Source organism: Heterodontus francisci, chromosome 14 (assembly GCF_036365525.1).
Source record: "Heterodontus francisci isolate sHetFra1 chromosome 14, sHetFra1.hap1, whole genome shotgun sequence".
Lineage (NCBI taxonomy): Eukaryota > Metazoa > Chordata > Chondrichthyes > Heterodontiformes > Heterodontidae > Heterodontus > Heterodontus francisci.
The window spans coordinates 90,342,659-90,367,805 of NC_090384.1; the positions used below are offsets into that span (position 1 = coordinate 90,342,659).

Here is a 25,147-nt window from a genome sequence, read left to right on the forward strand (position 1 = left end):
TGGTAACCTCCCCTTTAAGCACTGAGCTAATGTGTAAACATTTCACCTTTCTTAGCTCCTGTATATCCTCAAACCATATTAATGGGTAAAAGGTTTTATGTTACCGACAACAATCCTTATCCATTTGAAAAAAAATTCAATCATTGCACAGTTTCATCATTAATACTGAGCTGCTGTTTTTCATAATCAGCATCATATTATCGAGGTTAGAGAGAGCCCAGGTATAAATGCAGTATTTGATAAATTCTTATCCCTATCTGTTTAAACACAATGCGGCAGTTCTTATTTTTACTTTATATATCCAACTTGAACCCAGCACCACCAACCTTCATAGAATAAATCTTTCTTGATACACATAATATCAATATTCTGTTCAATTAATATCTCTGCTTTATTCTGATCATAGTTTCTGAAATGAAACCACATACACTTTGCCAATTTTAAAAAAAAGTTACCAACACAAAGCACTTTCTCACTTTGTTTTAGAACTTTGAACAAATGTTGCCTTGCTCCGCATCGCTGTCTACATTATCTCTCTGTTCCAACAACAGAAGCCAAATATGTACCAGTTTCATGGTGACATTGTTCTGCTCCCAACGCCACAGCATCACGGACATCGTCTGTCCACCGCGGAACACCTGCTGGCACGCCAGCTCCAGCGACTGGTAGAAATTGCCATTACAAATCCAAAATCATCCCAAGCATTATCCAAACATGCAAGACCATGCTTCCCTTAGTTCATACAGTTCCAGACAGAGGGTCATTTTCAAATTTTTTTTTTTTGCTGAGTGCTCTGTGCTTAGACGCAAGGCACAGGCTGCCAATCCAAACAACTTTCAGAGGAGCAATGTAAAGGCAGTTAGCTGCAGCTGAGCTTTAGGAGGGAAACCAGAACACAGAGCTTTCCCCTCCCCCAGTAACCACAAAGCCTTTCGAGATTGGGTGTCCCCAGTTCATTGGGTCCGTTCTCATCAGAGGATCAAGGAAACTCCCTCTCAGTTTCAATTACTGTAGCAAAAGGACTCCGTTCAAACAACACATGCTGAACAATGGGGCAAGAGTTATGAGATTCCCTTCAAGTCAAAAAATTAATTCATTTTTTGAAAAGGGAACACAGCCAATTGCTTTCCCTTCGGAATACAAGAATCTCGGTTCTGCTGTCCAAAAATTAAGGAAGCACGAAAATAGTGGAGAAGTCCTCTGCTGTATTTCTCACGTGTAATACCTCAATGCAAGCAGGCATCCTGCCGAAAAGCCATCATGCAACGACTGGATTCAGTGTTCAGAAAAAGGTCACAGCCTCTTTGAAGATCTTCAGAGAGACAGTGAGCTGATCGATGAGTCCCTGGGGTTACAGGGAGAAACATCAGTTTTGTGACCAGTCGAAAAATGAAAGAGCACACGTCCTATGGAGAGATCTGTATGCAGCATAGCATAAGCATGTAACAAAAAAGTATTTTCAATCTCGTCACTGAACGTCTAAAAGGAATGACTATCAGTTGTAAGGTCTGCACTGATTGTCATAACCTTTTGTAAACGGTGACATCTTTGTACTTTATATACTGAAGGATCCATGGTAGTACTTTATAGATGTCAACAGCATTTTCATTAAGAAAAATGCTACACAGTTTAAAACAAAACAAGCCAAATGATGATAAGGATCTAACTGTTGAAATGCATGTGTCATAATTACTCATTATCAGTGAGTAACATTCAAGGTGAGAGCTGCAGTGCCCTTGTGGGGACAGCATTCTTCCTACACTAGTCATCAGATGACAGAGCAAAAGTGCAAGGAAAATGACAGGAAACAGATGGTTGAATTGTATGAATGAATCTGAGCGAAATAGTCATTGTTATCACAGAGACCATTATTGGCAAACTTCGGAGGATGTCCGTTCAGAAACAATCCATTGTTTCGGTGGGTACACAGCCGTTATAAGCTCCTGTAAAGTTACAGCGCAGCTATTTTTTCCACTGAGTCCATAACATATAAGTAAGGATATGGTTTTAAGGATAAATAATAAAGAAAGCAAAACACATTTTTAGTGACAATTGTCAGCACCACATGCAGTGCAAAACAAGTTATTATGTTGCTGCATTTCAAGGTTTCATTCACAACAAAAAACATGGGACAAGAAAAGATCATTTAATCTAATGGCAATTCTCCCATTTTGTCTGCGCTATTATAAATGCATTTTCAAGGTACAGTATTATAGTTTACAATATAGCTCCATATTATATTTATCGGTGGTCTATTGCTTGACACCAGTATCTTTCCAATGGGCAGAGAACTCAGAACAGATGTGTACTAACTCTGCGCCATTCTCTTGTCAGAGTGCATGTATTTTCATACAGAATTAATATAAAGTCTGCACTATAACTGGCCCACCTTAACGAAACGTGATACAGTTAAGCACTTGGGGGAAGAGGAAGGCAAATATCGGAATTGCCACAATTATGTAAACATTACATCGTCCATCCCAATGATTTAGTGAGATTATCGAGCATTAGCTGAGACATAGAGACCTCACTTTGGTGTTTGCTGAATGAGCCAATGTTAGGCTGAGGTATAAGTAAGGGTACTACAGTTATATTCAGTGTCCCTGGGGTTCGACTCCAGATTGCTGTTCAGTAAGCCTTGTCGGAAATGCAAGTATGTGAATGTCAGATGACGATGGGACTGGGTTCAGTTGCAATGGCCTCTGCAGCCAAATAGACTGTCAGTGTTTATCATCAAGGTTTACAGATGAATAAAGGTCACTCCAGCAAGGTACCAAAGGGTGATCACACTCACAGAACTGCACTCCAGCAAGAAGACAAAACCTGGTAGCAGGAGGTTTTGTAAACTGACCTGCAATTTGACTGCGCATGAAATTTATTCTTATGATAGTACTTTTCCTGTTTACATGAAAATGCTTTAATTTCTATCCATGCTGTGTTTCCACAAGCAAATACACTGGAAAAATTAAAACAACAAAAAAAAGGAAAATACAGAGGAAAACTGAAATCCAGAAAAAGTTAACAGAAGCACTTAAATTTGGAATCTCATAATAGGGCTACTTAAATGCACATAGAAGACCTCTTTTGTTCCTTGATGTTAAAACAGGAGAGAGTCTGCAAGCAAGATTTACAAAATATAAGAGCATCACTTCATAATTTAGAATTAAACATGAATAGTTTCCATATTCTTAAATCCAAGTAATGCTGCATCAGTCAATACTGTAAAGCCTTCACCTTTTTTTTTTAAAAGATAATTGTCCAATCCACCTAATAAGCTGAAGTATTTGGAATAGATATGCTTTGTTTTACCCATGATTATAGCTGGGTTGATAGAAACATAATGAATACGCCACGAACATGCGACAAAGTTATTGACTTACCCACAAATATACATACATACCAACGTACAAATTAGGAGCAGGAGTAGGCCACTCTGCCCCTCGAGCCTGCTCCGCCATTCAATAAGTTCATGCCTGAACTGATTACTCCACATTCCTGCCTATCCCCGATAACCTTTCACCCCCTTGCTCATCAAGAATCTATCTACCTCTGCCTTAAAAATATTCAAAGGCTCTTCTTCCACCACCTTTTGAGGAAGAGAATTCCAAAGACTGATGACCCTTTGTGAGAAAAAATTTCTCCTCATCTCTGTCTTAAATGGGCGACTTCTTATTTTTAAACAGTGACCCCTAGTTCTAGATTCTCCCACAAGGGGAAACATCCTTTCGACATCCACCCTGTCAAGACCCTTAGGATCTTATGGGGTGAATTTTACAGACCTCCTGACGTCAGGGGTCGTGGCGTGAGGTGCTGTAAAATGCCTCTGGGAGAGGCTCGCCACAGGCCTCAACACCGAGAAGGCATGGCCCCATATTACTGGTGCGGTGAGGCTTCATGGCAGCCCCCCTGCTGCTCAGCAGCAAGAACACAATTTGAATATTTTAATTTATTTAAAGTAATGAAATAAATACTTACCCGCTCCCGCCGTCGGTCCCAGTGCGATATTCGTGCCGGTGGCCGGCCCTCCTGCACCTTCGGATCTCCGTCTGGAGATCCCACGCGGAACGGTGGTGGGAAGGGGGGAGCAGGTAAGTATTTCATTGAGGGGTGGGAGGGGGGTAGTGCAGTAAAACGAATGTCATTGGTCTTGGGGACGGTGGGAAGGGGCAAAAGTTAAAGTTTTTGTACTTTGTGGCGGGGGGGAGGGGAGGTTGGGAGCACAAGTCAAGTTTTTTTGGGGGAGAGAAAGCAAGTAATGAATCTGATATAAAATGCTGGAAATACTCAGTAGGTCTGGCAGCATCTGTGGAGAGAGAAGCAGAATTAACATTTCAGGTCAGTGACCCTGCTTCAGAACTGGCAAATATTAGAAATGTAAAAGGTTATAAGCAAGTAAAGTGGGGGTGGGGCAAGAGATAACCAAGGAGAAGGTGTAGATAGGACAAGGTCACAGAATAGCTGACCAGAAGGTCTTGGAGAAAAGACAAACAATATATTAATGAATCTGATGGCCATTGGGGGTGCGTGTGGGAGAGGGTTGGGATAAGTTTATTTGATTTTTCAATTTCTTTAAAAATTTAAATTGTAATGGAGGGCTGGAATGGCGCGGCGCCTGATGATGTTGCCGAGGCCGGAATGCCCGCCCCCTCCTCGTCATCTGCGGGGGGGGGGGGGGGGGGGGAAGGGGCGGTCCTCCCGCGTTTAATATTGCAGCAGCTCCACAGAGTAAAGCCCACACATGTGCACATGTGGGCTGCCAATTTTTATGGCCGCTACCGATCACGACGGCAGCAACATAAATTTCAGGCCTATATATTTCGATCAGGTAGCCGCTTACTCTTCTAAACTCTCGCGAATACAAGCCTAGCCTGACCAACTTTTCCTCATAAGTCATCCCGCCCATTCCAGGTATTAGTCTAGTAAACCTTTTCTGAACTGCTTCCAACTCATTTACATCCTTCCTTAAATAAGGACACCAATACTGTGCACAGTACTCCAGATGTGGTCTCACCAATGTCCGATATAACTGAAGCATAACCTCCCTACTTTTGTATTCAATTCCCCTCGCAATAAATGATAACATTCTATTAGCTTTCCTAACTACATGTTATACCTGCATACTAACCTTTTGTGATTCATGCACTAGGACACCCAGATCTCTCTGCATCTCAGAGCTCTGCAATCTCTCACCATTTGCTTCTTTTTTTATTCTTCCTGCCAAAATGGACAATTTCACATTTTCCCATGTTATACTCCTTTTGCCAGATCTTTGCCCACTCACTTAACCTATCTATATCCCTTTGTAGCCTCCTTATGTCCTCGTCATAACATACTTTCCTACCTATCTTTGTGTCATCTGCAAATTTAGCAACCATACCTTCAGTCCCTTCAACCTAGTCATTTATATGGGGGGCAATGAGTCTGTATTTAAAGTGTATAGCCAACCTAATGTCATCAAAACAAAGTTCGATTTAGAACACATTTCTCCCTATTTATTGAGATACCTAGCATTGCTTTTGCTTACACAAGTATCTGTGTACGGATACGTTGCCGACTCGTGTACGTAGGCCCCAAGAATTCATGCTGGGCCTTGCAAATTCAGGCCATAAGATCAGTGGCAGCCTGTCAGCTTATATTGATGGAGCCTTCAACTGTACCCCTTTGATAGAGGGGTCTGGGACTCTGCAATTCAGGATTTCTGATACTAGGTCTTCCTCACGACCTGGTGTATGATTGGCATAGGAATGCCTGGGCTCAAGAGAAAGGGGTCAGAGTTTTGCCCACATTGAGGTCCAGGCTGCATTTGGCCTGAATCCTTGAACAATGAGGTTCAGAATTTTTTCCTTTGGAGGGGATTGGTGCGATAAGGTGCTGAAAATAGGCCTATTTGTAAGGGGCATCACTCTCACAGTTGTTCTCAGTGGTGGGGAGGTGAATGGTGTGGGTAGGCATCCCTCCTCAAGATAGGCCAGATACCAACAAATGTTTCCAGGTCGTCAATGGGGTGAGTCTGCAGAAGCTTCCCTGTGTACAGCCCTCCTCACACCAACTTCAGTAAGCTCAATGGGATGCAAAATGCTGGCATAAATGTTGGAATTGCGCATCCACGATTTTCTAGACCTTTATCTCTTGACAATTAACCGGTCCATAACTATCCTTTGGATCTAAGATTTCCATTCCTTGAAAACAACAGGAAAATACTTCATAATGTTCCTGTTTTCCTCCCACGTTGCAGCAGAAGAGTTTCACTTTGGTAGTGAGGAAGCACTTCAGTAGGATCAGACATTTTCGTTTGGCTGGGGATTCAGTGACAAGAAGGCCATCCATTCAAAACTGTCGCTCAGAGTGAGGAAAGGATTGAGGAGAAATTTCTTGACATAGCAACTTTTTAGAACACAGAAATCTTTGTCACAAAGGAATAGTTGAGGTAGAGACCACTGCAACTTTGAAGGGAAAAGCAGATAAACAGTTGACAAAGAGGAAGATGCTGAGGTACAGGAAGGTAGTTTGGCAGAAAAATTAGTTTTCCATGACTCACAAAGAGCCAGTACAGACATGATGGGCCAAACAGCCTCCTTCTGCAGTGCAAACCTCATTGGTTCCACAACGGTGCCTCTTCCTTCAGCTGTGCGGTAGGATCTGACAGCCTTGGTTGAATGGTAACACTCACGTCCCATTGTCAGAAGATTGTTGGTTCAAGCCCCACTCCAGAAACTTGAACATACAATCTAGGCTAGCACTCCTGTGCAGTACAGGTGTTGGCAACGTGTCCGTACACATACACCAGTGTCCGTGGTAAAAAGTTTGGGGTCAGTGACTGGTAATTTCCTATTGGCTTCTTCAAATCGGCTTTAAAAAAAAAATCGCAAATGTCAGTTTCACATCTGACAGGTGCTGAAGCAGAACAGTACTTCCCAACTTTGGACAGATTTGGGGTTTTTCAGCTGGTTCCAATTTTTCCGCCGGAAAACCACGAAGCTGTCTGAAGTTCAAAAGCGCTGTTCCCGCTCTCAGCAAAGGTCAGAGAGAAAGTGAGGAGGAGAGAAAGGGAAAGGGGGTGGGGGAGAGAGAGTAGGGAGGAGAGAGAGAGTGGGAGGGTGGGAGACAGAGGGCTGTACTTTACATTTCCGCCACCGTAAACAATGTGCGGGCTGCACGCCGCAATATTCAGTGCGACAACTCATTTAAATGGTCAGGGCGGACCGCCCACCCCGATGAAGTGGAGGGAGGGAGCTGTCTGTCTCCAACAATGGTGTCGGCTGCCGTTGCGCAGGCACTGATACAATTTTTAAAGGGCTTCAAGCCCTACATTTCAATTTTAATATTTAGAAAAATAGAGATTTAAAATTGATTTGAAAAAATTAAGTAAACGTTTCTAGCCTCTCTCTCACATCCCAATAACCATAGAATTAATTCCTTGCCCTCTTCCCCCAACAAAATACTAATCTTGTGCACCTAACCTTTCACCCCACCCCCCCCAAAGTTCATAAACTGTGCGCTTTATCCCTTCCCACCATCCTCGAAACCAATCGGCTGAGTTTGGTCCCGTTTACCCCCTCCCACACTGAAAAACCTACCTGCTCCCCCCCACCCCACCAGTGTTCTGCCTCAGATCTCCGGACCGGGATCTGAAGGCATGGGAGTGCAGGCCACCAGCACCAATATTGCTCCGGAACGGACGGCGGGAGCGGGTAGGTAAGTGATTGCTTCATTAACATTATTTTACATATGTAAATTTGCCTTCCGTTGCCAAGCAGCAGGGGGGACCACCATGAGGCCTTGCTGCCGCCGGCAATATTGGGCCAGGCCCTCCCGGCTTCGAGGCCCGTGGCAGGCCTCTGATGGAGGTATTTTCTGGCTCCCCCGCACCCCCCCCCCCACCATTTGCCACAACCCCTGGTGTCAGGGGCTGTAAAATTCAGGCCAGACAGTGGGAAGCGAGAGACAGTGGGGGACAGAGAGAGAGGTAGGGGCCAGAGAGACAAAGAGCGGGGGACAGTGACAGAGAGGGGGGGGGGGATAGAGAGAGTGAGAGAGAGGTAGGGGACGGAAAAAGAGGTGGAGGGGACAGAGAGAGAGGTGGAGGGGACAGAGAGAGAGAGGTGGAGGGGACAGAGAGAGAGAGGTGGAGGGGACAGAGAGAGAGGAGGGTGGGGGGGTGGTTAGAGAGCAGAGGGATGACACAGAGAAGGGGGTGAAGACACAGGGAGGAAGAAACACAGAGTGGAGGGGACAACACGGGGAGGACAACACAGGAGGAAAACACAACGGGGAGACAACACAGAGAGGGGACAACACAGAGGGGGGAACACAGAGAAGTGGGGCAGGGAGAGGGAGGGGGAGAAAGCAGTCAAGATCACTCCTGACGGATGGACATCTATCCGGAATACTCCGCATCACTACACAAGTGTGCAGGCAGACATTGATTACTTGTGCAGGCAAAGAAAACGCCAGGTATTTCACTAAATCAGTGTCCAACACAGTGATGAGAAAATAAGTCAGTAAATTAGTCTTCTCATTTAAAGCTTCTTCACAAAAATGCAAATTGTTGTTGTTTTGATTAATAGGAAGATACATTTTTAATGCCTTTATCTTTCTCAATTTGTCTCACCGGCCCCCTAGGTAAGACAAAAATTGTAATGTGGCCTCTCTGCTACAAGCCTTTAACTTTATGTTTCAAAATAATTTAGCAGCTAGGTTATTTTAAAACACAAGTTTAATGGCTTGTGTTATGTCAACTCATTTTAAAATGCAAAAGTCACTTAGGGCATGTCTCGATTTCTATGCTCTGGCATGCATTACTTTCATTTGGGACACATGTTCAGTGACATGTTGAAAGTTACGGGACTTTTATTTCGATATAAATGACACAATTCTGCTGCTATTCATTTGGAATTACGTTGTTCCAGAACTTGTATTAAGGGGACAACAGGCAAGAAAATACAAGAAATCTCCAGAAGCCAGCACTGTATGTTCCTCATGAATACAAGAGTATGGTGTATTGGGGCTGACTGATATTGGTGAAAACAGAATGCTGCTGACCCAGATACAATAGTTAGTAAATACAAAGTAATGGATAGCTTTAATAAACCTTAATCTATGAGGAAACGTCTATGATTCCTGAACAAAATCCATGCTGCATTTGCAATTTTAAAAACTGTTGGGCAAGACATAGTAAAAATTCATTATGTTTCAATGATCATGTTAGAAACAGTTATTAACTGATTTGTTTTGTTGCTGCGAATTGGATTAAAGGACAAGTTTTACAATTATGTCAGAGATCAGCAACTGCAATATGCATCATTTACGATCCAGTTTGAGGGGAACCTGAGTGGCCAATGTCATTCGAAAGTTGGCTGTATCTTATAATTACATTAAGTTATAAGTTGTCTTCTTCTTTGGCCTCCTTGTCTCGAGAGACAATGGGTAAGCGCCTAGAGGTGGTCAGTGGTTTGTGGAGCAGCACCTGGAGTGGCTATAAAGGCCAATTCGAGAGTGACGGACTCTTCCACAGGCGCTGCAGATAAAATTGGTTGTTGGGGCTGTTACACAGTTGGCTCTCCCCTTGTCTTTTTTCCTGCCAACTGCTAAGTCTCTTCGACTCGCCACTCTTTAGTCCCGCCTTTATGGCTGTCCGCCAGCTCTGGCGATCACTGGCGAATGACTCCCACGACTTGTGGTCAATGTCACGTCATGTTTGCAGACGTCTTTAAAGTGGAGACATGGACGGCCAGTGGGTCTGATACCAGTGACGAGCTCGCTGTAGGATGCGTCCTTGGGGATCCTGCCATCTTCCATCCGGCTCACATGGCCAAGCCATCTCAAGCGCCGCTGGCTCAGTAGGGTGTATATGCTGGGGATGTTGGCCGTCTCGAGGACTTCTGTGTTGGAGATACGGTCCTGCCACCTGATACCAAGGACTCTCCGGAGGCAGCGAAGATGGAATTAGTTGAGACGTCGCTCCTCGCTGACATACGTTATCCAGGCCTCGCTGCCGTAGAACAAGGTACTGAGGACATAGGCTTGAAACACTCGGACTTTTGTGTTCTGTGTCAATGCGCCATTTTCCCACACCCTCTTGGCCAGTCTGGACATAGCAGCGAATGCCTTTCCCATGTGTTTGTTGATTTCTGCATCGAGAGACAGGTTACTGGTGATAATTGAGCCTAGGTAGGTGAACTCTTGAACCACTTCCAGAGCATGGTCGCCGATATTGATGGATGGAGCATTTCTGATGCCCTGTCCCATGATGTTCGTTTTCTTGAGGCTGATGGTTCGGCAAATTCGTTGCAGGCAGCCGCAATCCTGTCGATGAGTCTCTGCAGATACTCTTCTGTGTGGGATGCTAATGCAGCATCGTCAGCCAAGTGGAGTTCCCTGATGAGGACTTTCTGTACTTTGGTCTTCGCTCTAAGATGGGCAAGGTTGAGCAATCTGCCAGCTGATCTTGTACGGAGGAAAATTCCTTCTTCTGAAGACTTGAACGCACGTGAGAGCAGCAGGGAGAAGAAGATCCCAAACAGTGTAGGTGCGAGAACACAGCCCTGTTTCACGCCACTCAGGATAGAAAAGGGGTCTGATGCGGCACTGCTATGCTGAATTGTGCCTTTCATATTGTCATGGAATGAGGTGATGATACTTAGTAGCTTTGGTGGACATCCGATCTTTTCTAGTAGTCTGAAGGGACCACGTCTGCTGACGAGGTCAAAGGCTTTGGTGAGATCAATGAAAGCAACGTAGAGGAGCATCTGTTATTTGCGGCATTTCTCCTGTAGCTGTCGAAGGGAGAACAGCATGTCAATGGTGGATCTCTCTGCTCGAAAGCCACACTGTGCCTCAGGGTAGACACGCTCAGCCATCTTCTGGAGTCTGTTTAAAACGACTCTTGCAAAGACTTTCCCCACTATGCTGAGCAGGGAGATTCCACGGTAGCTGTTGCAGTCATCGCGATCACCCTTGTTCTTATAGAGGGTGATGATTTTGGCATCGCACATGTCCTGTGGTACTGCTCCCTCATCCCAGCACAGGCAAAGCAGTTCATGGAGTGCTGAGAGTATAGCAGGCTTGGCACTCTTGATTATTTCAGGGGTAATAATGCCGTCCTTTCCACGGACTTTTCCACTGGCTAGAGAATCAATGGCATCACTGAGTTCCGATTTTGTTGGCTGTTCGTCCATCTATGACTGGCAGAGACTGGGCTGCATTGAGCGAGAGTTATCAGTGACAACATTTTCCCTGGAGTACAGTTCTAGGTAGTGCTCCACCCAGCGGTCCATTTGTTTGCATTGGTCAGTGATCATTTCCCCTGATCTAGACTTGAGGGGGACGATCTTCTTGATCGTTGGCCCAAATGCTCTCTTAATGCCATCATACATTCCTCTGTTGTTTCCGGTGTCGGAGGCCAGCTGAATACGACCTCATAGGTGTTGCCAGTAGTCATTTGCACAGCGCCTGGCTGTTCTTTGTGCAGTGCTTCTGGCTACTTTAAGTGCTATGGATGTTAACTCGTTGGGGGCTTTCTTGTAGTTCAACAGTGCAGTGCGCTTAGCGGCTATGACAGGTTCCAACTCTTCAAAGTGAGATTGAAACCATTCTGCATTCTGCTTCTCCCGTTTGCCAAACGTGGTCATTGCTTAGTCATAGATGGCGACTCTGATGTGGGCACACTTTGTCTCTGCATCCCCTGCAGGAGTGTTTTGAAGGGCTTTTTCAAGTGAATTTAGAAACTTATGTAACAGCTGTGGATAAGAAATTCTGTTAGTGTTGATGCGATGGGCGGCCCTTCTGCTGGAGTGATGTAGCTTCTTTGGTTTGAGTCTAACTTTGCTGTACACCAGGGAGTGGTCGGTGTCGCAGTCCGCACTGTGGAAGCTGCGTGTGATCTGGATATTGTTTATAGAGGCTCGCCTTGTGATGATGAGGTCCAGCTGGTGCCAACGACGTGATCTTGGGTGTCTCCAAGAAACCTGGTGACAGGCTTTAGTATGAAAGAACGAGTTGGTGATGCAGAGGTTGTGATAGGTACACAACTCAAGCAGTCTCTGTCCATTCTCATTCATCCTTTCAATGCCATAGCACCCAAGGCAGGAGGGCCATGAGTCATGGTCAACCCCAACCCTGGCATTAAAGTCCCCCAGCAGGAACAAATGTTCGGTATTAGGAATGCTAGTAATGATATTATGGAGTTCCTCATAGAACTGGTCTTTAACTTCAGGTGAGGAGCAGAGTGTTGGAGCATATATGCTGAGTCGGTGTACTGGGCCAGAGGCGGTGAGCAGTCGGATGGACAGTATGCATTCCGAGCCATTTGAAGGTGGCTCTATCATGCTGAGCAAAGAGTTTCTGATGGCGAAGCCCACTCCATGCTGTCTTGGTTCTTCAGGATCCCTACCCTGCCAGTAGAAGGTGCAGTCTTGCTCTCTTAGAGATCCGCTCGCAGGGAGGCGTGTCTCCTGAAGTGTTGCAATGTCCACATTGAGTCTACTGAGCTCGTTGTTAATGATGGCGGTCTTCCGAGAGTTGTTGATTTGTGTAAGGTCTTCCGACAGGCCAGGACACATAGTTCTGACGTTCCAGCTTGCAAAACGAAGGACTGGTACTTTATTTCCTTTTTTTGCCATGCTGTTTGGTGCGGTGTTACAGTCCACTTGTCGGGCAATGACCCTGAGCTCCAAGCACCCATTGAAGCACTCCTGACACAGTATGAATCTGCAGAGACCATCTGATAAGGTCCATCTACCACCCCATGACATGGTGTAGCTAGCTCTATTCTGTCAACAAAAGTAATTCGCATTGGCATGGCATACTATTTTGCTTGCTAGCTAGCTAATACAGTTGTCCTGATCTCCATTGATGTTTGTGTACTTTATTTATAGGGGGAAATGTGTTTTAAATAGGACTGTGTTTTAATGGCATTAGATTGGCTATGTACTTTATATACAGATTAATTGCCCCATGTCGGTGGCTGAGTCAATAATGTTGTCAAATGTCCGTGGTACAACATGTCTGTGCCTATCCCTGGTGCATTATTGAAGGAGTGCTACGTTGTCAGAACTGCTGTCCTTCAGAGGACACTAATGTCAACTCTTTGAGCTGCCACGAGGCAAATTCATAGTTGGCCTTCATAGCGAGAGGATTCAAGTACAGGAGCAAGGATGTCTTGCTGCAATTATACAAGGCCTTGGTGAGACCACATCTGGAGTACTGCGTGCAGTTTTGGTCTCCTTATCTGAGGAAGGATGTTCTTGTTATGGAGGGAGTGCAGCGAAGGTTCACCAGACTGATTCCTGGGCTGGCAGGACTGATGTATGAAGAGATATTGGGTTGATTAGGCTTGTATTCACTCAAATTTAGAAGAATGAGAAGGGATCTCATAGAAACCTACAAAATTCTAACAGGACTGGCCAGACTAGATACAGGAAGGATGTTCCCAATGGCAGGGGAGCCCAGGACCAAGGGTCACAGGTCAAGGATAAGAGGTAAGCCATTTAGGACTGAGACGAGGAGTTATTTCTTCACCCAGAGAGTTGTGAACCTGTGGAATTCTCTACCACGGAAAGCAGTTGAGGTCAAATCATTAAATGTATTCAAGAAAGAGTTGGATATCATTCTCAGGGCTAATGGGATCAAGGGATAAGGGGAGAAAGTGGGAACAGTTTACTGAGTTTACTGTGGATAGCACGTATAGAGAGGTGGTCACACCACAGCTGAAGGGACTTGAGGAAGGAAGGGAATGAGTGACCACCAGGCAGTCCAAGAGAATCAGGCAGGTAGTTCAGGAGTCCCCTGGGGTCCCGCTTGCAAATTGGTATTCCATTTTGGAGGCTTATGAGGCTGGTTCCTCCAGGGAGTGTGGACAGAGCCAAGCTTCTGGCACCGCAAGCAGCCTGTCTGCACAGGAAGGGGGAAAGAGAGGAAGAGCAATCGTAATAGGGGATTCTATAGTCAGGGGAACAGATAGGCGCTACTGTGGCCGTCAACGTGACTCCAGGATGGTGTGTTGCCTCCCTGGTGCCAGGGTCCGGGATGTCACTGAACGGCTGCAGGGCATCCTGAAGGGGGAGGGTGATAAGGCAGAGGTCATGGTACATGTTGGTACCAATGACATAGGTAGAAAGAGAGATGAGGTCTTTCATCAAGAATTCAGGGAGTTAGGCAGTAGACTAAAAAGCAGGACCTCTTGGGTTGTAATCTCTGGATTACTTCCAGTGCCACGTGCTAGCGAGTATAGAAATAGGAGAATAGCACAGATGAATGCGTGGCTTAAGAGTTGGTGCAGGAGGGAGGGTTTTAGTTTCCTGGACCACTGGGACTGTTTCTGGGGAAGATGGGACCTGTACAAGCGGGACGGTCTACATCTGAACCAGAGGGGGACTAACATCCTTGCTGGCGGGTTTACTAGTGCTGTTGGGAGGAGTTTAAACTAATTTGGCAGGGGGAGGGGATGCAGACTCCTAGCAGAATGGGGACACAGCTAAACACAGGAAAGCGAACAAGTCAGAGGGAATACAGCGGATGTAAGTTTCAAGGGAGTAAGACCAGGATGGAAGGCCTCTACTTTAATGCCAGGAGTATTGCAGGTAAAATGGATGAGTTAAGGGCAATGATTGACACGTGGAACTGTGATATAGTAGCCATCACAGAGACATGGTTGAGGGAGGGGCAGGATTGGCAGCTCAGTATCCTGGGATATAGAATCTTCAGGCGAGACAGAGGAGGGGTAAAAGAGGAGGGGGCATTGCAATATTAGTTAAGGAGTCAGTTACTGCAGTAAGGAGAGATGATATCTTGGAGGGGGCATCAAATGAAGCTTTATGGGTAGAGTTTAGGAATAAAAAATGGACAACCACATTGCTAGATGTTTATTATAGACCCCCAGATAGTCAGCGGGAAATTGAGGAGCAAATATGTGCGCAATTTGCAGAGGTATGTAAAAATAATAGGGTAATTATATTAGGTGATTTCAACTTTCCCAACATTAATTGGGATAGTCATCGTATTAAGGGCTTAGATGGAGTGGAGTTCTTAAAATGTATGCAGGAGAACTTTTTAGCTCAATATGTAGAGGATCCAAAAAGGGAGGGTGCAGTGCTGGACTTAATTCTGGGGAATGAAGCCGGACAGGTGGTTGATGTGTTGGTGGGGGAACATTTTGGTGATAGCGACCACAACATGGTACAAATTAAGCTTGTTATGGAGAAAGAAATAGACAAGTTGCAAAAAAAGGTTTTGGATTGGGGGAGCGAATTTTAGTAAAATAAGGCAGGATCTGGCCAAGGTAGACTGGAAAGAGTTACTTGTCGGGAAATCTACAGAAGAGCAGTGGGGGGCATTCAAAAAGGAAATGGGGAGGGTACAGGCCCAACATGTCCCCTCTAGGATAATAGGTAGGAGCAACAAGCCCAGAGAACCATGGATGACCAGAAACATTCAGGGTACGATGAGAAGGAAAAGAGAGGCTTTTAGCAAATACAAGGAGAGCAAATGAATGGAAGCATTAGTGGAGTACAGAAAGTTTAGGATGGAGCTTAAGAAAGCGATTAGGAGAGCAAAGAGGGGATATGAGAAAGCTCTGGCTGGTAAAAGTAGGGAAAATCCCAAGATATTCGATAAGTATGTCAATGGGAAGAGGATAACCAGGGAAAGAGTAGGACCCATCAGGGATCAAGGGGGAAATTTGTGGGTGGAGCCAGAGGACATTGATAGGGTGTTGAACAAATACTTCACATCTGTCTTCACCCAAGAGAAAGAGGATGTAGATACGGAACTTAGAGAGAGAGACTGTGAGGTTCTTGAGCAAATTGTCATAGGGAGTGACAAGGTATTGGAGGTTTTGGAAGGCTTAAAAGTGGACAAATCTCCAGGTCCGGACAATTTGTGTCCCAGGATGCTGTGGGAGGCGAGGGTGGAGATTGAAGGGGCTCTGACCCTAATTTTTAATTCCTCTCTGGCCACAGGGGAGGTGCCAGAGGACTGGAGAACTGCTAATGTCATCCCACTATTTAAGAAAGGTTAAGCCAGGGAACTACAGACCAGTGAGTCTCACGATAGTGGTAGGGAAACTATTGGAGAAAATTCTGAAGGACAAAAATCTATCACCACTTGGAGAGGCAAAGTTTGATTAGAAATAGTCAGCATGGCTTTGTCAGAGGGAGGTCATGCCTAACAAATTTGATTGAATTTTTTGAGCATGTGACCAGGTGGGTAGATGAGGGTAGTGCAGTTGATGGAGTTTACATGGATTTCAGCAAAGCCTTTGACAAGGTCCCACATGGGAGACTTATCAAGAAAGCAAATGCACATGGGATACAAGGTAACTTGATAAGCTGGATTCAAAATTGGCTTAGCTGTAGGAGACAGAAAGTGATGACAGACGGCTGTTTTAGTGACTGGAAACCAGTGTCCAGTGGCGTACCAAAGGGATCTGTGCTGGGTCCCCTATTGTTTGTCATTTATATAAACGACATAGATGACTATGTGGGGGGTAGGATCAGTAATTTCGCAGATGACACAAAGATTGGCCGAATGGTTAACAGTGAGGTGGAGTGTCTTAGGTTACAGGAAGATATAGACGGGATGGTCAAATGGACAGAAAAGTGGCAGATGGAATTTAACGCTGAAGGATGACACAAAGATTGACCGAATGGTTAACAGTGAGGTGGAGTGTCTTAGGTTACAGGAAGATATAGACGGGATGGTCAAATGGGCAGAAAAGTGGCAGATGGAATTTAACGCTGAAAAGTGTGAGGTGATACACTTTGGAAGGAGTAATGTGACACGGAAGTATTCAATGAATGGCCTGACACTGGGAAGTTCCGAGGAACAAAGGGACCTTGGCGTGTTTGTCCATAGATCTCTGAAAGCAGAAGGGCAGGTTAATAGGATGGTGAAAAAGGCATATGGGACACTTGCCTTTATCAATCGAAGCATAGATTACAAAAGCAGGGAGGTCATGTTGGAGTTCTACAGAACTTTGGTAAGGCCACAGCTGGAGTACTGTGTGCAATTCTGGTCGCCACATTATAGGAAGGGTGTGATTGCATTGGAGAGGTTGCAGAGGCAATTCACCAGGATGTTGCCTGGGATGGAACATTTAAGCTATGAAGAGAGGTTGGATAGGCTTGGGTTGTTTTCACTGGAGCAGAGAAGACTGAGGGGTGACCTAATCGAGGTGTACAAGATTATGAGGGGCATGGACAGGGTGGATAGGGAGCAGCTGTTCCCCTTAGTTGAAGGGTCAGTTATGAGGGGTCACAAGTTTAAGGTGAGAGGCGGGAGGTTTAACGGGGATTTGTGGAAGAACTCTTTTACCCAGAGGGTCTGGAATGCCCTGCCTGGGAGGGTGGTAGAGGCAGGTTGCCTCACATCCGTTAAAAAGTACCTGGATGAACATGTGGCACGTCATAACATTCACGGCTATACGCCAAGTGCTGGCAAATGGGATTAGGTAGACAGGTCAGGTGTTTTAATGCATGGGCCGAAGGGCCTCTTCTGCACTGTATTATTCTGTGATTCTGAGTTTGGATGATCAGCCATGATCGTACTGAATGGCGGAGCAGGCTCGAGGGGCAGAATGGCCTACTCCTGCTCCTATTTTTCTATGTTTCTATATTCCTGAAGGGGAATTCCCTTCTCTATCCCTTTGTTCCCGGTGAATCTAACTCATACTTATTTAAATTCTTTAGGTTCTGAAGTCCTTTCTTCTATCGGAAACTTTGTCGAAAAATGTACATTGCAAAGACAAATCTCACTTTCCCAATAGGTTAAAAAGCTGAGCCCTACCAACTAGAACAGGTATCATTCCTCTTCTGTGCCATGTAAGTTAATGTCAGCTAAGGAAGTGGTAAATTGCAACATTTGGCTTGTGTACTTTGGGATTAGGGATGGGAGAGTGCCGGGAAAAACATTGATCAGCTAGGGTTTTCATTCGGAACTGAGATCCAGTGACTCCTGCTGGAAAGTACATTGTGCAGACATTATGTCAAAGCATGATCAAACTCCTAGAATGCCCCCGATAGAAAATAACCTGACAATATTCACTGCCTTGCCTTACTAATGAAGAAGGGCCACTTGGGTAAGACTGCAGAGGCAGCTTAGCACCTGTGGAGCTGTATTACTGCAAAGAGTTAATGCCTGCAGGAAGGAGGAAAAAATATCTCCATCATAGATGTACTGTTCCTGCACTGAATGTGCAAAAAATGGAATAACAAAACTGTTGTCAACCAGCTGTCTGGGATTTATCTTGATCAACTGCAGGATATGGCCTGAGGAACAGAAATATTCATGCATGTGTTCAATTTATGAGCATTGAGGGCTTGCCAGTTGTGTGATTGGCAATGCTGATTTCCTTAATACTCATCTTTACTTTTATCCTAAACACAATACAGCTCCAACTGCTCCAGACTGCTGTAGCCAAGTATTTGCTTGTCAAAATCAAAATACGTACAAACTCATTCAACCATACATCTTTATGTTGTCTTCCTGAGAAAGATATTGATGTTCTGTACTCCAGTGTGGAATACAACTTGTCCCATAGAAGTAAAGGTTGTGCAACCTTTTATTCATGAGTTATAAAGTTCTTGAAAATTTTCAAATGTATTTCATAAACTCCCACATGTGAGAGCGAGTAAAAAGAATCACCTTGCATTTATAAAGCACCTTTCACAACCTCAGGATGTATGTTATAAAAACAGAAAGTGCTGGAAATACTCAGCAGGTCTGGCAGCATCAGTGGAGAGAGAAGCAGAGTTAACGTTTCGGGTCAGTGACCTTTCATCAGAACCGGAAGGTCGCAGACCTGAAACGTTGACTCTGCTTCTTTCTCCATTGATGCAGCCAGACCTGCTGAGTATTTCCAGCACTTTCTGTTTTGATTTCAGATTTCCACCTCTGCAGTATTTTGCTTTTATCTCAGGATGTATATTTCTATCCTTATGATAAGCAACACCACGGTGATGGGGAAGGTGGAAGTGGCAAAAGAAATTGCACCAGATGTTGTAAGTTGAACTGTTACACCAAAATGCATATCACATCAGCTCCTAAACTAACTCAAATCAGGTGCTTTATTATTAAAATCCAATGTAGCATGTATTCATGGATAACTACAGGTATTTCAGCAGAATTTTGATCAGCTCATGAATGGTTGCATGAAGGCTTCTAACAAGATAGGTCCAAAACTGATGATTAATGGCCTGGAGATTCCATTCAATTGCGCTGGTTTTCTCAACGCAATTTGCCCGAAATTGGTGAAACCAGCACAAAATATCACTGAATTTGATGCGCAAATTACGTTCAGTGCAGATTAAGTTTCTGCTATTCTCTGCGCTGGTTTAAAAAAACATCATGCTAGAAGCCAGCCACAAAGCCCCACCCACAAAACTGATCGAACAACTTGAATTAATCACCATGGCAGATTTCTGCTAATTGTGTTCATCTGCGAGCCCTCGAGGAGGCTCTAAAAATTAAGTATTTTTAAGTGCAAGAACACTAATAGACTAATGGGCAAGTTTTAAAAGCAACTTTTTTTCCTAATTTACTAAGAAACTAACACTGCATGCACATCAGTAGAAAGTGACTCTGAATATTTTCTTAAAGTCATTTTGAGTTATTTAAAACAAAGTTACTCAGCTACAGACTGATATTCTGATTAAAAATGCTTATTTTTTGTGATAAACCCATTTTAGCTGTATTTATCAAACTGCACCAAGGTACCATTCTTACATATATTAAGCAACAATTTATAAAGCAAAAAGCTTTAAACGAAATATGCTCTAAAATTGCATTGGTGCAAGGCCGATCTTATGTTTTGTGAAATGCAAATGAGTTTGAGTGGAAACTCGAGGAAATAAAATGCTTCTCAAAACTAGCGCAGTTTTGGGCGCAATTTTCTCCAATTGCGCCCTAAGTGGAAACTCTACTCCTTTTATCTTTATGACTAACTGAAGAACAATACTTCAGGATTTATCTGGGCACTAGCATTAACACTGTATATAAATATCAGTGTGCATTAACCACTCATTAAAAGGGATCTTTAAATTGCCTACACTTGGATGATCAATGGTATGAAAGTTGCCAATAGCACACTCATTTTTGGAAGATTCACAGTACAATCATCGATTTAACACAAGGTTACTTGATTTAGCCAGACATGGAGCCTGGCAATTTGACAACTGGCGACAGTATTTAGTAACACTAATAAACCATAAAAGAAATTGTGACTATTGAACTGTGCTTATGGAAGATAGAGAGAATTACAGCCAAGCTGAATTAGTCAGCTGAGCACTCACATCCGTCAACATTGCTACTGTCCTGTTTAGTCTAGTTCACTACATGTTATAAATGCAGTAGGAAACTGCAAATCCAGACACTGCCTATCTCAACAACTGTCCAAATCTTGACTGACAACTCTATTTAATGCCTGGCATGGCTTGTTCATCCAAACTGACGGTTTAACTGAGTAAAAGTCTTGCCTCCCAGACAGTCAGGTATGGGGCTTCTTACTAACCCGAATCTTTGAGTTTGGGAAAGGATAACTGATCAAATATAAATCCTAGGTTGCTTAAAGTCTGTCAGCATTCTCCATCATTACTCCTCTGAAACTGACAGCAACTTCTGGAGCCTACACATATGCAGTTAAATGTGGAAACCCAGAAGTTGCTGTCAATAATTGTACCTTCCCCACAGCGTGCGCTGTTGAAGCCCTCTCAGACTGCAAATAGGAATCACTGAACTAACGAAAATCTACCCTTTTACACTATGAGTATCACTGTAAAAACCCTTGAAAAAGCGAAACCTTGTTGAATCAGATGCACCTAGGCTTTTAAACAGTGTATCAAGTTCATAATTACTGTTGAACAGCCTTACTGTCCCTGAAAAACTAAGTTTATATTTGTAGAATGTCAAATTTCTCCATTATGCTAAAAATTCACCTATTACGCATTTTGCTAAAGATGTTTGTTTATGATATTTCATCTTCTCCCTTAATCGCATGTGACTGTCCCAACCATTTATTTCACTCCCTAACATTTTAAATTTTACTTCCTGGTTTGCAGTCTGTGAGAATTCTTCAATGTGATTGGCTGCTGAAGCTGCTTGATGACATTACTGTTGCTGGGCGCCTGGAAATCCCCTTGACTTGGCACCAGATTCAAACTGGCATTGCCGCTGACTGCGAAATCCGGGCCATTAAATTTATTGTGCTTTTTAAAAACAAAGCCTTGAAGACTGTAAAACCAGCAGTGCACATCTTGCAAAATTTTATAACATCTGGATCGATCACTAAAGCACAAGGAGTTGGAGGCTGAGCACTGGAAAGTGGAAATACTCTAGTTTGCAAGTGACAGAATAAATCAAGGCTTCCCTGTATATGATCAAACTTGATCCACCTCAGTCCACTTTTTTTTGCAGTTTGTTCTTTCATCACACTACAAAAGAGCTGAACGTCACACGTGAGGTGAGAGTGACTACCCTTGACATCAAGGCAGCATTTGACCAAGTATGGCATCAAGGAGCCCCAGCAAAACTGGAGTCAATGGGAATCAGGGGGAAAACTCTCCATGGGTTGGAGTCATACCTAGCACAAAGGAATATGGTTGTGGTTGTTGGAGGTCAATAATATCAGAGCCAGGACATTACTGCAGATGTTCCTAAAGGTAGTATCCTAGGCCCAACCATCTTCAACTGCTTCATCAATGACCTTCCCTCCATCATAAGGTCAGAGGTGGGGATGTTCGCTGATGATTGCACAATGTTCAGCACCATTCACAGCTCCTCAGATACTGAAGCAGCCCTTGTTCAGATGCAGCAAGACCTGGACAACATCCAGACTTGGGCTGATAAGTGGCAAGTAACATTTGCACCACACAAGTGTCAGACAATGATCATCCACAACAAGAGAGAGTCTAACCATCTCTCCTTGACATTCAGTAGCATTATGATTGCTGAATTCCCCCACTATCAACATCCTGGGGGTTACCATTGACCAGAAACTGAAATGGACCAGCCACATAAATACTGTGGCTACAAGAGCAGGTCGGAGGCTAGGAATTCTGCGGCAAGTAACTCACCTCCTGTCTCCCCAATGCCTGTCCACTATCTACGAGGCACAAGTCAGGAGTGTAATGGAATACTCTCCACGTGCCTGGATGGGTGCATCTCCAACAACACTCAAGAAGCTCGACACCATCCAGGACAAAGCAGCCCTCTTGATTGGCACCCCATCCACCACCAACATTCACTCCCTTCATCACTAATGCACACTGGCAGCAGCATGTTCCATCTACAAGATGCACTGCAGCAACTCACCAAGGCTCCTTCGACAGCACCTTCCAAACCCGCAACCTCTATCACCTGGAAGGACAAGGGCAGCAGATGCAAGGGAACACAACCACCTGCAAGGTCCCCTCCAAGCCACACTCCATCCTGACTTGGAACTATATCGCTGTTCCTTCACTGTCGCTGGGTCAAAATCCTGGAACTCCCTTCCTAACAGCACTGTTGGTGTACCTACCTCACATGGACTGCAGCAGTTTAAGAAGGCAGCTCACCACCACTTTCTCAAGGGCAATTAGGGATGGGCAATAAATGCTGACATAGCCAGCAACATCCACATCCCACGAACAAATAAAAAAAATTATGTTAAAGACTACAAGTATAAATACCTGATGAATAACAGTTACATAAGGAAAGAGTGCAATTATAGGTTTTGGCACTTTGCAAATGTTACAACAAGCTCGTTAAAACTGGATATCAAAGTCTAATCTATTTCAACTAAGATCGGCAAGATACCAGCTCATTATTTGATGCAGGTTATCTAAACGAAAGCTGAATAATGGAAAGCCAGACCCGAAGGATCAAGTGAAATTTACTCTCCTTATAAGTGATTTCCATTTTTTGTCCAGGTTAAGTAATGGCCCAGACCCACAAATCTGGAAAAACTTTAAAAGGACACAATTCTCAAAAATAAAGCGTGTTATTAACAAAAGTCTGTGCCTGACTTGTAAAATTGAACTTACAATACTGCCTAAACTGACATTGCAAAATATAGTGGAACTATCTGAATACAATTACAAATGTCTGGGCCCACGAGGCATGTTGATGGAGAAGCAAAGAATTAAGGGAATACTCTTATTCAAAAACACTCTTCCATCCTGACTGAGACCAGCTAACTCAGGACAAAGCAGTGCTTGAATTTTAACCTGCTGGTCTGTATATCTCAGTTCCATGCGATCAACTGAGCCATCTGGAGTGCTCAGCAATGTACTTTCAAAGAGATGGTTCAATTTGGCTAAATTGTCTGGGGAAATAAAGCCATCAATTGCAACAGGAATTGCACATGCCGTGTCAGTCAAGTCACATTGCTACTATTGCGTGTGACTCACTGAACATTAGCACAGCTTACTTGACTACTGACAGTAAGTCAAATAGGATCTCTGTCACACTGTCAGGATCATCTCATCTTCCTTGATATAGAGGCAGTTTCAAGTTTTACTTTCCTTTGTTCTACTCCAGTCATATCAGGAGACTGATCCAAGCTTAAAGTATACAGGTTGCTGCATTTGAAATACAAAGCCACTGATAGTGAAAACAGAGCCTTTGATTCCCAGTGGGTCAATAAACATTGCTTGCCAAAGCAGAAAAGCCAGGCTCCTAACCCTCAAGTAAGCTGGGGCAATCTTCTTACATTGATTCTGCGATGAACAAGAAAGTACATGAGACTCAAATGCTATTTATTAACAGTTAAAAAATTCTTAGTATCTGTTATCCAAAACCAAAATGTTAGCACCGCAAATCTGGGTGAAAGGGTAAATCTTATCTTCAGGGCACATTTTGCTTTGAGAACTTTTAAATAAGAAATGCACTCCTTTTATATAACAATGAGCAAGACAGAGACTAGGGTTTTCTGCTTCTGTACCAGTCAGCCCAAGATTTTCTACCCATTCATTTAATGTGTGAAAAATTGTAGGAAGTAGAAAACACTGACCACAGAGTTCAATACACATTAATAGATTATCTTGACTCTATCTTTTCTCTGCTGGTCCAGTCTCTTTCCACCTACATCCGTGACTCTTCTGACGCCCTATGTCATTTTGACAATTTCCAGTTTCCTGGCCCCACCCGCCTCCTCTTCACTATGGACGTCCAATCTCTCTACACCTCCATCCCCCATCAGGATGGTTTGAGGGCTCTTCGCTTCTTCCTTGAACAGAGGCCCAACCAGTCCCCATTCACCACCACCCTCCTCCGCCTGGCTGAACTTGTTCTCGCATCGAACAACTTCTCCTTCAACTCCACTCACTTCCTTCAAGTAAAAGGTGTTGCTATAGGTACCCGCATGGGTCCTAGTTATGCCTATCTTTTTGTGGGATATGTCGAACATTCCTTGTTCCAGTCCTACTCAGGCCCCCTCCCCCAACTCTTTTTCCGGTACATTGATGACTGTATTGGTGCTGTTTCCTGCTCCCGCCCCGAAGTGGGAAACTTTATCAACTTTGCTTCTAATTTCCACCCTTCTCTCACCTTTACATGGTCCATCTCCGACACTTCCCTTCCCTTCCTCAACTTCTCTATCTCCATCTCTGGGGATAGGCTGTCTACTAATATCCATTATAAGCCCACCGACTCCCACAGCTACCTTGACTACACTTCTTCACACCCTGCTTCCTGTAAGGACTCCATTCCATTCTCCCAGTTTCTCCGTCTCCGACGCATCTACTCTGATGATGCTACCTTCCATGACAGCGCTTCTGATATGTCTTCCTTTTTCCTCAACTGAGAATTCCCCCCCACTGTGGTTGACAGGGTCCTCAACCGTGTCCAGCCCATTTCCCGCACCTCTACCTTCACCCCTTCCCCTCCCTCCCCGAACCGCGATAGGGTTCCCCTTGTCATCACTTTCCACCCCATCAGCCTCCATATCCAAAGGATCATCCTCCGCCATTCCCGCCACCTCCAGCGTGATGCCACTACCAAACGCATCTTCCCCTCCCTTCCCCTGTCAGCATTCCGAAGGGATCTCTCCCTCCGTGACACCCAGGTCCACTCCTCCATTACCTCCACCACCTCGTCCCCTTCCCATGGCACCGTCCCCTGCAAGAGGAGGAGGAGGAGAGGTGACTTAATAGAGACATATAAGATAATCAGAGGGTTA

The 25,147-nt window shown here is 44.4% G+C and overlaps 1 protein-coding gene across 6 annotated transcripts in view; it reads right to left on the minus strand.

Moving 5' to 3' along the window:
• Positions 1-25,147, minus strand: part of LOC137377146 (neuron navigator 2-like) — a 984,055-nt gene that overhangs the window by 457,421 nt on the left and 501,487 nt on the right. The window contains exon 1 of one of the 6 annotated variants that reach the window (XM_068046510.1): positions 567-649. The exons of the other annotated variants lie outside the window; for them this stretch is intronic. Within the exon in view, the coding sequence (XP_067902611.1) occupies positions 567-617 (51 nt within the window). The 5' untranslated portion in view covers positions 618-649. Of the gene's footprint in view, positions 1-566; positions 650-25,147 lie in introns of those variants that run through there. 6 annotated transcript variants of the gene reach the window in all.